The sequence below is a fragment of the Pseudophryne corroboree genome, chromosome 4 (assembly GCF_028390025.1).
Source record: "Pseudophryne corroboree isolate aPseCor3 chromosome 4, aPseCor3.hap2, whole genome shotgun sequence".
NCBI lineage: Eukaryota > Metazoa > Chordata > Amphibia > Anura > Myobatrachidae > Pseudophryne > Pseudophryne corroboree.
Window position 1 is genome coordinate 408210873 of NC_086447.1, and position 18157 is coordinate 408229029.

General features: G+C 42.8%; 1 protein-coding gene across 7 annotated transcripts in view; it reads left to right on the forward strand.

The window, feature by feature from the left end:
* COL19A1 (collagen type XIX alpha 1 chain) overlaps positions 1-18157 on the forward strand; it is a 1277374-nt gene that overhangs the window by 488613 nt on the left and 770604 nt on the right. For all 7 annotated transcript variants that reach the window (XM_063916766.1, XM_063916758.1, XM_063916759.1 and 4 more), the window contains 2 exons: positions 403-456; positions 6466-6501. In XM_063916766.1, the coding sequence (XP_063772836.1) occupies positions 403-456; positions 6466-6501 (90 nt within the window). The remainder of the gene's footprint in view (positions 1-402; positions 457-6465; positions 6502-18157) is intronic.

Below are 18157 nucleotides of genomic sequence, written 5' to 3' on the forward strand. Positions count from 1 at the left end.
TCCTGAAGCATTTTGTGATCTTGTTAAAGGCCAACTAACAGCTAAATCAGAACTATTTATTCCTCCACTAATTTAATTCAAGTGGGTATTTAAAATCTCATAACTCTAAATGATGCTTCTTCCAGATGGTAAATTAATGTAATTTTAGCAAGAAGAGAAGTTACACAGATATTTAGTATTTAGAACACTTGCTGATTTAATGCGCTGCACCCACCAATGCACAGATGTTGCTTATCATTTCAGTGCCAGCCTGTCTCTATATTTCCACTTACTGTGATCTTTGGAATGAAGATTGGAGGGTACTGAACATCTAAGTTGTTTTCATTATTATCACCATGTTAATAATTCAGCAGTAATGCACGCAGTTTTCAATTATGAATATGTACTCTTTTCTCTGCACAGGGTTTGGATGGTAAACCAGGCCTTTCAGGTCCAACAGGCCCTAAGGGAGAAAAGGTAGAATATTTTTGCTATTAAATTTCAGTTGCAAAGAAAATAATTGTTCATATAAAAAGCAATCATTGTTTCAAGGATTATCATTTCTAAAGAATATAATAGTATCTGAAACATGGCAATAATGTGTATGCACTTTATAGCGTTTCCTAAATGTTAACAATCTGTGATATTGGCATCCTTCTGCAATGTAATTTAACAAAAAAATTATTGCAGTTTTTTTTCCGTGTCACATTGCCACTTGTAATTAAAGCAGAAATACTCTTTAAATGTTGTTTCTTTTCTAAACACTCAGACCAGAACATAATTATTGCTATATTTTACAAGAGCCGCACAATCACTTTCAGCTTGTTTTATAGTATGTATACATGCTATAACTGTATGTAATTGACAATTGTTTACTTTAAAAGTTCTCGACCTGTAGGGATGTTTTAGCCCCATTTTATATGAAAAAGTACTAGATTTATAATATCTAGCCTACTCTATGGGTGTGATGTATCAATAAATTTCACCCAGCCTAATTCTTGGAATACTTTTCTATAATATATAAAACCATTATAGGGTTGCATACATAGGCGTGTGCAGAAGCCAACATGAGTGTGCCATTCTGGGACTTACCCCTGCACCTCATTATGGACTGCTCTCCCCATCCCATCCATGACACCAGGACATAGACTGCTTACTTGGGTGGCCTAGGTTTAGCCATGTAAGTTCACTGTCTCAAAAATTGGGATCCAATCTTCAATTTGCCTTCTCATGACCCTCACTGATGTGCCGCAGCTAAAGCAGCACTAACACTCCTAAGCCAGTAAAACACAGAATTTTGTTACTGGGTAAATTATACAGCAGCTAGGCACCGCCAGTTTTATATTAGGTTTGGGCAGTATGGATGGTGCAATTGTTAGCATTACTGCTCCAGAGTACTGAGGACATGATTTTGATTTCCACCATGGCCCTAACTGTGTGGGGTTTGTATATTCTCCCTGTGCTTGCATTGGTTTCCTCTGGGTACTCCGGTTTCTTCCCAAAATCCTCAAATATCCTGGTAGGTTAATCGTCTCCCAACAAAAAATGAACCCTAGTGTGTACTTGTGTGTACCTACAGATATGACATGCTGCAGAACATGATCATAAAAAAACTGACCTTCGGCATTGACTTTGGTCTTACAAACCTTTTCATTATGAATCCAAGAGCCTTTGATCTGCTGTCTCTCTGTCAAGATCCTATAGCTTCTTGCAGCTTCAGATCTCCTTTCTGGGTCACACTATTGATATATGCCATGATGGACTGGTTCCATGGAGGAACATTATTGGCCTGCCTTGGCTTAACGTTCACAATCCATAAATCTACTGGATTGAGAAGTGTTAAAACAACACTGCACTAGGGCTTATTTATACTAAACACCTCTGACCCTAACAGTGCACCAATGCCATATCCCTGTGGTGTGGTTATCTTTTCACCAGAGTAAGATAACACTACAGGATCAGATACTGAGATCAGGAGATAGTCTTTAATAATCCCATGGCCTATATTGTATTAAGATTAGGTACTGAGGGCACCATTCAAAACATTTGATCAATTAATTAATTTTGACCAAAGATGATGCAAACAAATTAAATAATAAAGTAGTTTATTTTATTTTTTATTTGCTTACCAAAATATATTATTTGTAATGAGGGCTGTGTGAGTTTCTTATTACATGGGGAGGCGTAAAGCCAGTAAGCTATAATTTATTTTTACCTCTAGGCTTGGGCTAATCTATTTAGATTACTACTACTGCACAGAGTTATAGTAGTAGGAATTTAGTATATAACAAGCACCCACCTCCCTCCTGTTTGTAACTAAGAGACCAGGGGCCTAATAAGAGTTGATCGTAGCTGCAAATTTGTTAGTTGGGCAAAACCATGTGCTCTGCAGGGGGGGCAGCTATAACATGTGCCGAGACAGTTAGATTTGGAGGAGGCAGTCGATAGGTAGACAAGCATTAGGTCAACCACTGAAGGTTGACATGCATTAGGTCAACATGGTCATTAGATCGACATGTATAAGGGCGACATGCAAAAAGTTCGACATGAGTTTTTCACAATTTTATTCATTTTTTCATCTTTTTCATACTTAACAATCCACGTGGACTACAATTGGATATGGTAACCTGTGCTGAGTGCAGCGGTAATGGAGCAAGGCATGCGAGGGGACACAGGGCACTAATTGGGGTTCCCTGTCACTTTATGAAGAAAACAACGTCAAAAACTTATGTCGACCTTTTTCCACATCGACCTTGTACATGTCGACTTAATGATCATGTTGACCTAATGCGTGTAGACCTCCAGTGGTCAACCCAATGTCTGTCGACCTAATGAACCCCACCTAGATTTGGACGGGGTGTGTTCAAACTGAAATCTAAATTGCAGTGTAAAAATAAAGCAGCCAGTATTTACCCTGCACAGAAATAATATCACCCACCCAAATCTAACTCTTTCTGCAAATGTTATATATGCCACACCTGCAGTGCACAATGGGGGTGATTCAGACCTGATCGTAGATGTGCTAAATTTAGCACATCTACGATCAGCTTCCCTGACGTGGGGAGACGCCCAGCACAGGGTTAGTCCATCCCGCATGTCAGGGCCGACCCCCCCACACAAGTACAACAGCATCGCACAGCAGCGATGCTTTTGTACTGGAAGAGTAGCTCCCAGCCAGCGCAGCTCCTGCACACTGGCAGGGAGCTACTCGTTGCAGCGGCTGCATGTCACGCAGCTTCCGCGGCTCGCACCCCCAGTGGACCGGGCATGCCTGCACTGCCCAGACCGCGCATCCTAAAATGCCGCTGCCCCCCCTTCCCGCCCAGCAACCGCCTCTGCCTGTCAAAGTCAGCTGTCGGCTGTCTGCCATGCGCCGGGGGTACTGCGGCGCATGCGCAGTTCAGGCCTGATCGCAGCTGTGCGAAAACACGCAGCACTGATCAGGTCTGAATTAGCCCCATGGTTTTGCCCAACTGCTAAAATATTTGCTGCTACGATCAACTCTGAATTACCCCCCAATCAAATTAATATTAGTCTTGTAGTTTTTAAGAATATATTTATTTCTGTTCCAAATCACCATAAAAAGGCCAGTGGTTACGGCACCAGCTCTTAGCCAGAGATAATTAAATTGTGCAGGTCTTACTTGGGTGAGGGATGCAACTATAGATTAGAAGTTTATTTAGTGCACAACTCACACCTTATTGGTGAGGTGGAAATGGGGGGAGATGGCTACTATGTTTCTCCATCAGGGTCTTCACTACATCTTGGGAACCTGGGTAGAGTCAGCACTAGTACTGGCCAACATTGTTCCCCAGATACAGGAATTCTATTGCTGTGCTATTGCGATAGCTAATAAATATACTGATTACACAAATTCTTATGGTTTTTCTCCTTTTTACTCAAATTCTTTTCACCCCCTTCCACACCTACTGTTTCTGCTGACGTGCGTGGTATAATCATTTCAGCTCGCTACCCCCGGGATAGCGAGGGTGCCCTATGCAGCTAAATCTGATTACTATGGGCGGGATATGCGCAATAATGGGGATCATTTTAGAAAGGAGACTGGGCGTGATGTATCATTTGAATACCGCCCATGTTCTGTTACTACTAGTTGTTAACCTTCAAGAGCTACACTGTTTATTGCAGTCACCAATGTAGGCTATTTTCCTTAGTAACACCACTTGCTGAAATTACATATACAGCAGGCTTTAAACTTATTATGTCAGTCATCAATGTTTTTGACCTCCATTGTATAGTATACTAGAGTATGATGTGAAACATTATAAACAGTAATCACATAACAAGTTAATATTAAGAGCACTTCTTTAAATAAGCAAATCAAAGTTTTTGTTCTAATGCAATAAATTGGTAAGTTAAATTACAAATTAACTTAAGACAGCATTAAATTATGTTTTAGCTGTAGTTATAATATATTTGCAAATCAAAATATGCATCAGTTGAGTTAAAAAGCCTATATGCAAATTTCATAAATACATGTTTTGTAAATATAAGGCGCTTTATTTACGAGGCAGTGGTTTTGGGGGATCATTCCGAGTTGATCGCACGTAGCAACTTTTTGCTGCTCGTGCGATCAACTAGATGCCGCCTATGGGGGAGTGTATTTTAGCATAGCAGGGCTGCGATCGCTTGTGCAGCCCTGCTATGCTAAAAAAGTTTTGTACAGCACAAAACTAGCCCTTCAGTTACTTTAACTGTGCGATGGATCCAAAAAATGAAGGTTCCAAAATTGACGTCAGACAACTGCCCTCCAAACACCTGGACATGCCTGTATTTGGATCTCCATGCCCGGAAAACGGTGAGTATCCGCCCCGGAACGCCTCCCCGCTGTCAATCTTCTTGCGATCACGCTAACTTTCTTCTGGTTGTTGCCCGGCAACGGCTGTCACTGGGCAACAATGCGTGTGCGCATTGCATGCGTATTTCTGACCCGTTCGCACTGCAGCGATGAACCGCAGCATGCGAACGGGTCTGAATGACCCCCTTTGTAAGCTGCAGCTTCCTGGCAGGTTGTAGGTGTAGGTGTTTTAAATTTTCACCTCCAACTCACTGAGAAGCTGCGACTTACCAGTCGCTGCTTCGTAAATTAAGCCCAAAGTATGTATGTGTGGGTTAATGGGGTGTGATTCATTATAGTGGCGGTTGGGATGCCAGCAGTCACATGACCAACACTGGCATCCCGACAAATAGAATGCTGATAGGGGACTTGGTAATAATTTACTCCTCCCTTGCCACCTACCCTAGCCCTAACCTACCTAGAGTGGTTGCTAGGGCTAATATTCAGGGGGTGGTGGCTAGGACTAAGATCTCAGGGGTTGTGGATAGGGCTACCCCCCTTCTAGTGGCTAACCCTAACCCTCTCAGGGCCTAACCATAATCATCACCCTGATACTTACCTTAGGGTTGTCGGCGGTCAGTGTACCGGAGCCGGGATTCCAAGTGGTGTCAGGATTCCTGCATCAGTCACATGACTGCCGGCATGCCAACTGTCAGGATTCTAACCTTATCCTGGTTAATGTGCATGGGTGTGGTATGTTGGATCGACAGATATCTGGCCGCAACATTCAGCATGCAGCATGTCGACATTCATCAAGTCTACACAGATGACATGACAGCATGTCAACTAATGTCCCTGGTGGCCCAACAATCACTTACCTGATCCTGCTGAAGCTGCTTCAGAGCAGCTTCTGGGCCCCTGACATCACTTCCTGCACAGTCCTCTAAAGGGCACGGCAGTTTTTGTGAGTAATTTAACCCTATCCTCACCTAATGCCTACCACTAACTATTCCCCTAGTGCTTATTCTCTCCTCGCAGCCTAAGCCTAACCTCCCCCTAGTACCTAAACCTCCCAGTGATGCCTATCCGTCTGCATCCTGAGAATGTCGACATTTCACATGGCAACATTTCAGATATCGACATTGTGAACATGATGCCTGTCGGCATATTGAGCCATACTGCCAATCTAGTGTTGACTTGTGATTGTTGACATGGTAAATGTTGATTATGTAACTGGAACACGATGTACATACAGTAACTGTACTTAAAGCTATATGCACAAATATTTTACAAATCTTATACAGTACCTTAAAAAAACCTGCGCGTAAGACTACTTTGCATCTACTTTTACATTGCATATACTTACAAAACACAGATTTACTGTGTATGCATGTGTGAATAAAGAGACAAGCTTTTCAGAAAGTAGGTGGGGTGGACATTTATTTATATATTCTCAATCTCTATTAATTGTCATTCATATAATACACTTAACTTGCATTTTACTTAATGAATGAGTGCAGTAATTCACTATTGTGTTATTTTTGACAACAACTCACTTAATAAATATATCAGTTCTTTTAGTAACCGTTTACAAGAAGTTCATTTAAATGCCCGGAAAGCATATGACAAACTCTTGTGAATAAACCAGGTAATTATGGGAATTGTAGTAATGTTTTTTGGTTATTTCTTAGGGTGAAATTGGACCACCTGGGCCAGCATCATTGCCTGTAAGTAGTTTGAACACTATAAAATGTTACATTACATACAGTACCATACATGCAATAGGTAGGATATAAACAGGGTTATCAGTTATATGACAAGAAATGCATAGACATCATAATAATAATAATAATAATAATAATAATAATAATAATTATTATTATTATTATTATACTTTGGTTCCAAGATATCTTTGGTTCCAAGTTGCTGTATTTCCTTTGTGAAAGTATGTGGTTATATGTATACCAGAGTACAGCAGGTAGGTTCTTAACCCAGAACATATCATTTTTACTGTTTCAGATATCTGAAATTACATCTTAGTTGCTTCCACAGCAGCTGTACTTGTATTTGGCTATTTGTATATTGTGTATGTATTTCACTCTCATGGGCATAAAATGAATGTTGTGCATCTTAGATGTTTGCAAAACAAAACAATTAATAAGAACATGTTCAGTTATATATCCATATGCAAGCAGTTACGACTGGAATTAGCATTGCCAAAGCTTGATTTTTATAACAGCCGCATTATGATATTACTTAAAGTGTCCAAGAGTTTTGAAAAATATGTAATTAATGCACAAATCCATTAACAGAAATTATTATTATTATTATTATTATTATTATTATTATTATTATAATTATTATTATTATACTTTATAAGGTGCCACAAGGATTCTGCAGTGACTTACAAAGTACATAAACTTTGAAACAGTGTGAACAATACCCAAGAAATTAGTGTCAGGTGAACCCAAAGGTTTGGTGCCGCTGTTGGCAGTGGGAGGTAAATGATGTTATAAGTGAGGGTAGGAAAAGCATATGAAGGAAGAGGGCCCTGATCAAGAGAGTTTACAATCTGTTTATAAAAATCTCTTCATACCCCTCTCTTTGTCAGATTTACAGAATAAACATTACACAGCTCATGTGATTGCGCAGAGTCAAAGTATTATAAGTTGCTTGAGTGATAATGTCACATGATGCACCCCAGTGATCATGCCAGTACTTGTGATGTTTACACTTTCATTACTCATGAATATTCATAGCTGCCCCAAAGCATACTTACTGTACCTATGGTATGGAGCTGCATGCTAAACTAGCAAGACCTCTATTTTTGATTTTCATGGATTCAGTTAAATCAGGTATAGTTCCAAAGACTAGCGTATAGTGGAGGTAGTGCAGATATTTAAAAAGGGGAGCAAAGCTGAACCAGGTAATTATAGACCAGTTGGTCTTACATCTACAGTGAGGAAAGTATTGGAAGGTATTTTAAGGGACAGTATTTAAAAGTTCCTTGAAGCAAATAAGGTCATTAAAAGGTACCAACATGGATTTGTGAAGGACAGATCATGTCAGACCAACTTAATTGGCTTTTATGAAACAGTAAGTGCGAACCTGGATCAGGGTAAGGAGGTGGATATAATCTTATTAGACTTTGCCAAAGCTTTTGACACTGTACCACACATGCGTCTTATCTACAAGCTACAAGAAATAGGGCAAGGGAGCACAATATGCACTTGGGTCAGTAATTGGTTAGATAATAGGGAGCAGCGCATTGTGGTCAATGGATCATTTTCAAATTGGACTAAAGTACTAAGTGGTGTGCCACAAGGGTCTGTACTTGGACCACTTTTGTTCAACATTTTCATCAATGACCTAACAGTAGGTCTAGAGAGCATGGTATCAATTTTCGTAGATGATACCAAATTGTGTAAGATTATAAATATGGAGGGGGATGCTGAGTCTCTTCAGAATGACCTAACTAAACTGGAAACATGGGCAGCAAAATGGAGAATGAGATTCAACACAGACAAGTGTAAGGTAATGCACTGTGGGGGCAAGACCAAAAATAACACCTACATACTGAATGGGGTAATATTAGGGGATTCTGTACTGGAAAAAGACTTAGGGGTTCACATAGATAACAAATTAAGCAGCAGTACCCAAAGTAAGAGTGCAGCAAAAAAAGGCTAATAAGATATTAGCATGCATAAAACAGGGAATTGATGCAAGGGATGAGAGTATTATACTCCCATTATATAAATCACTAGTGAGGCCTCATCTTAAATACTAAATGCAATTTTGGGCACCATATTACAAAAAGGATATCCTGGAGCTAGAAAAGGTTCAGAGGCGGGCGACCAAACTAATCAAGGGCATGGAGACGCTGGAATATGAGGAAAGGCTTGCAAGGCTAGGCATGTTTACATTGGAAAAGAGGAGACTAAGAGGGGACATGATCAACATCTACAAATATATAAGGGATCAAAACACAGAGCTTGGGAGGGATCTGTTTTCTATAAGATCAGCACAGAGGACACGTGGTCACTCACTTAGTTTAGAGTAGAGGATTTTCCACACATTGAGGCGAAAAGGTTTTTTCACAGTAAGGACAATACGTGTTTGGAATTCCCTGCCTGAGAGAGTAGTAACTGCGGACTCAGTCAACACCTTTAAGAATGGGTTAGATAAATTCCTATTGGATAAAGATATTCAGGGTTATGGTTCGTAGGCACGCATTATAGTTAATATAACTAGTGTTATGATTCCAGCACTCTGGTCTGAGGAGATCTTATTGCAAGGACCGGAGCACTGGAACGTAATGCTGGGAAAGGGGAATGGAAAGGGAATAGCCCCTGGCGCCCTATCTCCGTTGTCTCGCCCGTGCTGTCAGTACACTCTTGCGAGACTATGGTTGCTTGAGCCCATGGCAGCCGCGTTTGAAGGGCGGATTACGTCTGCCCAACTTCGATGCCCCCTCAGGTCTTAATGAGAGACAAAGAGTGTACCGAGACAGGGTGATAACAAGGGGCCCTCTTACTGAAACAACCAAAGCCAGGGGCTACTAACTAGCCTAAAACTAAATGTATGTGCAGCTTGCCGCCAAAGGAAAAGAACAACAAAGGAAATGCTGACCACACGCCCACACAATACTTTTGTGTACCGGCGGTGACTGCATAAGCAGAACCCTCTGCAAAACACCAGTGACAGAAATAATAATGGAATACAGCGGCCTAGGCCGACGGACGCGGCAGAGCCGCTACTCACGGAACCGGTACGAATACTGCCAAACGGACAGGAACTCCCAATGCTGCTGACACAGACTCTTAGAACTGGAGGACAGGCAGAATCCCAAACGAAAAGACCGGTGGACACCAAGAAGCCAGAAACTTAACCAGGCACAGGCAAAGGCACTGGACCTCAGGACAGGAACGCCTCACGGCAGGACATGGGATCAGACATAGGAATCGACACAGGAAGCTCAGGAACTAGCAGGAACCAAGCTCAGAACTCAAGCAGACCGGATACCCAGAAATATCACCAGCGTCTGTGAATTGCAGTCAACCAGCATATAACAGAGAGGCCTAATTAATAATCTCATGCAGCTGCCCTGTTGCATGACTCCAAACTGACAAGATGCAATTAGCAGCCAGGTGAGGCTGAACACATGGGAACAAGCTGCAATTACACAGACTCACCAGCGGCAGCAGACAAGAGTATTCTAAAACAGAGCAACAGGAAATCTTGGCATGCAAGACAACTTTATAAACATAAAATAGGAATGAACCACTACCTGTGGTTCATAACAGTATCCCCTCCTTAAGGGTGAGCTCCGAGCACCCCATGACACCCACGGGGAACATGAACAGAAGTATAACATAAAATACATAACCAAAATGCAAAAATGGAAATGAGCCACGGCCGTGGCTCATAACAACTAGTCCTAACATAAAAATAACTAGTCCTATAATAAGACTGCATAGGAGACCACAAATAGGTTGAACTCGATGTTCAATTGTCTTTTTTCAACCTTCATTACTATGTTACGATGTCACTTTTAGTTTCTCCTCTCTGGGAGAAGCCTGGAGAGAAGACTCTGTGGGCCACTTTGGGGGTGGGGCCATTGTGGCAAAATGCAGTGATTCACAGGTCTGTGGGGCAAACTTAAGCGATTTTCACATCATTTAGCCCCGCACCCACCATACTGAGCAAGATTTTATAATATCCTCATTCTGCCCTCTTCACTAAGAAGCGGTTGGGATGCAGGAGATCTGGTCACTCTTCTATGGATGTGGCACACTACCTGAAATATCAGCAGTCTACCACAACTTACGGGGCCGTAGGCAAGTATGTCTTGAAGGTAGCTAACTTCATGCAAGGATGTAAAAAGGGGAATATTGAAGAAACAAAATGCTGAAAATATTACATAATTAAAAGAAGAATATTAGCTCTAGTATTAAGATTTTGTCCCGTGAATCTAAACATTTTGAAATCTAATTTTCTTGACTCATGGCTTAATAAACTTTCTATACACTGACCTTCTGCAACAGCCACTAATATCATGTCTCATGGCCTCTTTCCCATCAGTGATCACTCTTCTAGCCCTGCAGCTAAGAATGACACTGCTGCTCTTCATTCTTTGACAAATTTAACCTAGTCCATCAGTGCATCCTCATAATGACTCTTTCTCATTAATGCCTGCCCCTGACAACTTATGTATTCATGATCAATCTTATAAAATCCACTGGCATTTTATCTTCTGCCAAATAAACATCATGGGCCAAATGAAATAGAGTGAGAGTTTCAGAAAGTGGGAGATTTGGTAAGGTTTTTCAGGTTTTTTTTTAAAGTGACAATCATTTACACTGCAAAACCAGGTTGATCTTGCTGTGTAAATGATTGCCACTTTAAAAAAAAACTGTAAAACCTTACCAAATCTCACTTTCTGAAACTCTCATGCTATTATATTCGGCCCCATCTGTCTTCAAAAATAAAATGTCTGCTCCAGATTGCATCAAGATTTGGATTAAAACAGACTACAGCTATTTTTTGTCACCTCTCTTCTGAAAAAAAAAATTTCATTCACCAGTTGGAGCACTTCTATTTCCCAACCTATGGCTACCACAGCCTACTTTTATAAGCCATCCATGTTTTTATTGTTTCCATGGTGACCTATTTCATGGTTTTCATGCTGTACTTCTAAACAATCATTCACTCTATCCTCCTCCAGTTATTGAACAGTAACAATCCACCTAACTGGAATTCTGCCGAGCCTATGAAGCTTACAGCCCAACACTAGGGTGCTATTGACAGGAGCATTCGGAGCCCATACACAGTGTATAAATTTGGCATGTCTTATGACTTGTAGAATTCATTTTGGCATTGTTTTTTCTAGAAACTAATAATGTAAAAAAAAAACATCTGTAAAGGTGAGTTAGATCTTTGAAGTAGGGGAAACAGAGTTGGAAAGGGGAAACAGAGTTGGAAAAAGATTTGGAGGTATTCATTGATAATAGGCTTAATAACCGTACACAATGTCAAAACACAGTAAAGAAGGCAAGTAAGGTGCTAGCGTGCATAAAAAGGGGAATTGAGACAAGGGACTCGGATGTAATCATGCCGCTGTAAAAAGGCATTGGTACATCCGTGCCTGGAATATTGTGTTCAGTTTTGGGCACCATTATATAAAAAAGACATCAGTGAACTCGAAAGTGTTCAAAGGCAAGCTACTAAATTGATTAAAGGCCTAGAAGGACTGGACTATAAGGAAAGACTTACTAGGCTGAATATGTATACATTAGAAAAGAGGCGCCTAAGAGGAGATATTATTAATATCTTCAAATATGTAAAGGGACATCACAAAGAGTTATCAGAGGAATTATTTATTAAAAGAACACAGTTTAGGACACATGGGCACTCGCTGCGACTGGAGGAGAGAAAGTTCAGAACGCAACGGAGTAAAGGGTTCTTCACTGTTAGGGCAATCAGGATGTGGAACTCCCTGCCAGGGAAGGTGGTAATGGCGGACTCTGCAATTGGATTTAAAACAGGAATGGATACATTTCTGAATGAAAAAGCTGTCCAAGGTTATAATACTTAAAATATCAACGTGGTTAATCTGGGGGTAACATGAGTTATAGTAGCTAACTAGTCATAAAACATTATTTAGCAAGTATGTAGAATCATCACAACTTAAAACAGGTTGAACACGATGGGCAATTTGCCTCTATTCAACCTCAAATACTATGTTACTATGTTACTATAACAGGAGCAAGACTGGGTTTCAACTCACCCCTTTATGCTGTTGCCATAAAATAAAATGTAACAATTGTTTTAAAGTAGTAAAAATATTGTTTAATACATCCATCTGCAATACAGGTTACCAAAAAAAATTGACAATGGTCAATGGGGTATAATTCAGAGTTGATCGTAGACGCCCTAAATTTAGTACATCTATAATCAGTTACTCTGACATGTGGGGGGACTCCCAGCACAGGGCTAGTCCACCCTGCATGTCAGGCCCTACACGCCTCCCGCACAGGTACAAAAGCATTGCACGACCGCAATGCTTTTGTACCTGACAAGTAGCTCCCTGCTAGCGCAGCTCCTGTGCACTGGCAGGGAGCTACTGGCCGCGTCCCGGGGCACAGCGGCTGCATGTAACGTCAACCCCAATGTCCTGTACACGCCTCTGTCGTCCAGACTGCGCCCTTCCAATGGCGTTCTAACGCTGTTGGCACGCCCCCTCCCGCCCCGTGACAGTCTCTGCCTGGCAATCAGGAAGAGTCAATTGCAGCCCAGAGTTGTCATTGCATCTCACTGGGCTCCCGGGTCCGGCCGCTGTGTGTGCGCACTCCACAAAAAAATTCAGACTGTGATCGCTGCAGCTGCAGCGATACAGTCTGAATTAGCCCCAATATTTCCCACCTTTCATTTAGAATAATAATAAGCTTTTGTGACAGCTTTGAATAATGTCACAGAATAACATATACTGTATCAAATAAAAGCTTCTTCATATAAGGCAATTGCATTAAGTGCACAACTGTCACTGACCTGGGCTTAGAGAATTGGGTACTCAGGGATTCTTCCGATGGTCGAGAAGAGGAACTGTAGCTGGGTCGCAATAAAGATGGACAGATGTAGGTTTTCCTCATGCAGCTTTATTGATAATAGATACTTGAGAACAATTCCAGAAGCCACGGAAGGACATGGGTGATAATGAATGAACAATGCTGGGATCACGGAATGAAGGATTGATGACTTGAAAGTGGTGCTGAAGAACTCTGAATGTAGAAATTAAAGTTGATTTGAGAACAATGCTGAAGAACTCTGTATGAAGAAAAGAATGATGATTTGAGAACGGTGCTGAAGTACTCTGTATGTCAGTGAGAACTGAAATTGCACTCGCAATGCTGAGAGTCTGGGAATGCACTTGCAATGCTGGAGACTGGGAACACACTTGCAATGCTGGAGACTGGGAACACACTTGCAATGCTGGAGACTGGGAACACACTTGCATTGCTGGAGACTGGAAACACACTTGCACTGCTGGAGACTGGGAACACACTTGCAATGCTGGAGACTGGAAACACACTTGCAATGCTGGAGACTGGAATCACACTTGCAAGGCTGGAGACTGGAAACACATTTACAATGCTGGAGGCTGGGAACACACTTGCAATGCTGGAGACTGGAAACACGCTTGCAAAGCTGGAGGGTTGGAACACAGAGGACTAGGGAACACTCCTTCCTGAAATGCAGCGTGAGCCTGGGAACAGCTGTGAAGCGACAATACTCAGGCACCGGATCTGTGCCTGGCGTCTCCCTTTAAACTTCCTGCTCTGTTTCTGTTGGCTGCTGCAGTCACGTGACGGCCGACACACATCACTGGCCCTGCGATGGTGCACACAGCGGAGAGGTAAGCACGGCGGCCACCACTGCCCCTTTGTGACAGTACCCCCTCCTGTAGGAGTGGCCCCTGGACACTTTCCTGGCTTCGTTGGATGCTTGGAATGAAAGATTTGATCTAGTTGTGGAGCAGAAATGTTGGTAGCTTTCACCCAACTTATCTCCTCAGGTCTATAACCCTTCCATTCCACCAGGTACTGTAGATTCTTACGATAGTAATGAGAATCGAGGATAGTCTTGACCTCAAATTCTGTTCCAGTTTCGGTCTCCACCAGAGTTGGTCTAGGAGAGTCTGAATGGTAATGATTCAGAATGAGAGGGTGGAGAAGAGAAACATGGAAGGAGTTCGGGATTCAAAAGTGAGAAGGCAAACCCAATTTGCAAACAACAGGATTCAGGACTAGCAGAACAGTGTAAGGACCGATGAATCTCGAGCAAATTTCATCGTAGGTACCTTTAGACGAAGGTTGCGGGTGGAGAGCCATACCCTGTCGCCAACCTTGTACTGAGGAGCTGCTCGCCATTTTCTGATGTGACTGAAATGCTGTAGCGATGTGACTGAAATGCTGTAGCGAGGAGGTTACAGCAGGAACATCCTTTGTAGGGAAATGTGAGAGCTCGGGAACATGTGGATGGAATCCATAATTGATGTAGAATGGAGATTCGCCAGTGGACGTGTGGTACTGATGAATGTGGGTGAATTCCGCCCAGGGCAGCAACTCCACCCAGTCGTCCTGAGAAGGAGAGCGATAAATGCAAAGGAAAGTTTCTAAGTCTTGGTTGACTCTTTCGGTTTGTCCGTTAGTTTGTGGGTGGTAGGCAGAAGAGAACTTGAGTTTAATTTGTAGGGCAGAACAGAGAGCTCTCCAGAACCTCGCTGTGAATTGTACCCCTCAGTCGGAGACCACCTCTTGTGGTAATCCATGTAACCAAAAATGTTCTCGGATGAACAATTGTTCCAATCGGGGAGCCATAGGTAGACCTGACAACGGAACGAAATGTGCCATATTCGAGAAGCGATCTTCGATCACCCAGATGGTGTTAAATCCCTTGGAAGGAGGTAATTCAGTGATGAAGTCCATAGAGATATTGGACCAGGGCCTTCTAGGAATGGGCAAAGGTTGAAGCAGCCCAGCAGGAGGTAAATGTGGAACCTTGTGTTGGGTACATTGGGGGCATGAACTGACGTAATCCTGTATATCCTTCCTCATGGTGGACCACCAATAAGTCCTTCATAGGAATTCAAACATTTTTTGTGCTCTTGGATGTCCGGAAAACTTGAAGATATGAGCCCATTGTAACAATTTTGGGCAAAGCTCAGCTGGAACGGACAACCTTCCAGGAGGAGGACCTAGGGAGGTGGGAGCTGCAGAGATGGAGACAGGACTGAGAATTAGACTCTTTTCAATTGAATTCTCTTCGTCAAAGGCAGTTAGAGAGCGAGACAAGGTGTCAGCTTTAGCGTTAAGAGACCCAGCCCGGTATTTAATAACAAATGTAAACCGAGTAAAAAAGAGTGCCCATCTAGCTTGGCGGGGATTCAGACATTGGGCGGTCTTGATGTAAAGCAGGTTCTTGTGATCGGTATAGATGGTAATAAGATATTTAGCACCCTCTAATAAATATCTCCACTCCTCCATGGCAGATTTTATAGCCAGATGCTCCTGGTCTCCTATGGAATAGTTTCGTTCTGCAGGCAAAAACTTTCGAGAGAAGTATCCACACAGATGCAACTTCCCATCAGAGGAGTACCGGGAGAGGACAGCTCCAACACCAACTGAGGATGCATCGACCTCCAAGAAAAATGGTTTATCAAGGTTTGACTGCTGGAGCACAGGAGCAGACATAAAGGCCGATTTCAACTGAGAGAATGCTTCCGCAGCTTCAGAAGACCATTGACTCGGATTGGAATCCTACTTGGTCAGTGCGGTAATAGGTGCCACAATGGTGGAAAACCCCTTAATGAATTTCCTATAATAGTTTGTAAAGCCCAGGAATCTTTGCACCGCTTCCAAGGAGAGAGGTTGACTCCAGTCCCGGATCGGCTTTAACCTTTTCCAGATCCATGCGAAGCTCAGTGCCCGAGATGATATATCCTAAGAATGGAATGGACGATACTTCAAAGGTACATTTGGAGATCTTGCCATATAGATGGTTCTTACACAGAGGGTGAAGTACTTCCTTGACCTGTATCCTATGCTTGGTGAGATTTCTGGAAGAGATCAGGATGTCATCCAAGTAGACCACCTCACTTTGGTATAGCATGTCTCGAAAGATCTCATTTACAAATCCATGGAAGATGGCAGGAGCATTACTGAGACGAAACGGCATTACCAAATACCCGTAATGCCCATCCCTGGTATTAAAAGCGTTCTTCCATTCATCCCCCTGTCTGATGCGTACGAGATTATACAGTAGGCTCCTCTTAAATCAAGCTTCATAAAAACGTGGGCTCTGCGAACCTTATTGAACAGCTCTGTGATTAGTGGTAACGGATATCTGTTCTTGATGGTGATATCATTCAAACCATGATAGTCAATACACGGCCTTAACCCCCCATCTTTCTTCTTTATGAAAAAGAAGCCAGCTCCTGCCAGAGAGGTGGATAGTCGAATTAAACCTTTTTGGAGATTCGATTTGATATATTCTAACATGGCTTGGGTCTCTGGCAAAGACAGGGGATACGTGCGACCTCGGGGCAGCATCTTCCCAGGGATCAGATCTATTGTTCGAAAAATACATCTACATATTCCTGATAGGCCTCCGGGAGAAGTTCTTGGTCAGACTTGGTGGACACTTGAAGCGGGCAAACGGGCGTGAGACAACTTGAACGACAATAGCAACCCCAGGATAAGATTTGCAAGGACTTCCAATTGTTGTGGGGATTGTGGGACTTGAGCCAGGGTAAGCCGAGAACAACATCATGAGGCACCTCCAGGATCACCAGGAACTCTATATGTTCTAGATGCAGAGCTCTGACCTCCAGCTTGGTTGACTCTGTGCGGCTAGAAATGAGACCATTGGAGATTTGGGTACCATTGATAGCAGTCAGCATGATGGGTCATTCGATGGCCCCGGAGTCCAGCAAGGCATAGAAGGGTTTAGTGATCGAGTCCGAGGACAACGATACTAAAATTAAACAGTCCTCCGCTGGAGAAGATTTAGACGTGACACCCAACTTGACTCCTACTGAACAAGCTAGGCCTGCCCATTTCCCAGACATGACTTACAGAACTTAATAAAATAATCAGCAGCTCCACAGTAGAGGCAAAGTTTTCCCACACGACGTCGCTGGTGTTCCTCAGGAGATCAACAAGACCGACTGATCTGCATGGGTTCATCCTGACCGGGAAATGCAGACAGCCTGGGAGGAAGAGACCAGAACCTAGGCCGATCCGATTGGCTGCGCTCATTACCACGCTCCCACATGCAGAGATCCACCTTGACACAGAGCGAAATTAACTCTTCAAGTTGATCAGGCAGATCCCTGGTGACCAGCTCATCCTTGAGGCGATCCGAGAGCGTGCTCTATAAGGCAGCCCTGAGAGCTTCATTATTCCAGTGCAACTCTGAAGCGATGGTCTGGAATTGGACCACAAAATTCCCTACGGGATGAGAGCTTTGACGGACACGGAGCAATTCAGTAGAAGCTGCGGTAGACCTTCCGGGCTCATCAAAAATTCTCCGGAAAGAAGCTATGAAATCGGTGTAATTGGAGACTAATGGGTCCGAATGTTCCCACAATGGAGATACCCAATCCAACACTGAAACCTCAAGCAGGGAAATGATGTACGCCACCTTGGAACAATCTGTAGGGAAGTTATGTGAGAGCAGTTCAAAGTGCACCTCGCACTGGTTTAAGAACACGCGGCAGTGTTTTGAATCACCATTATAGCGGGAGGGAGTAGGAAGCTGGAGGCGTGACCTAACCATTGCAGAAGGCTGTGCACTACTGGAAACTACTACTGGAGCGGAAACTGG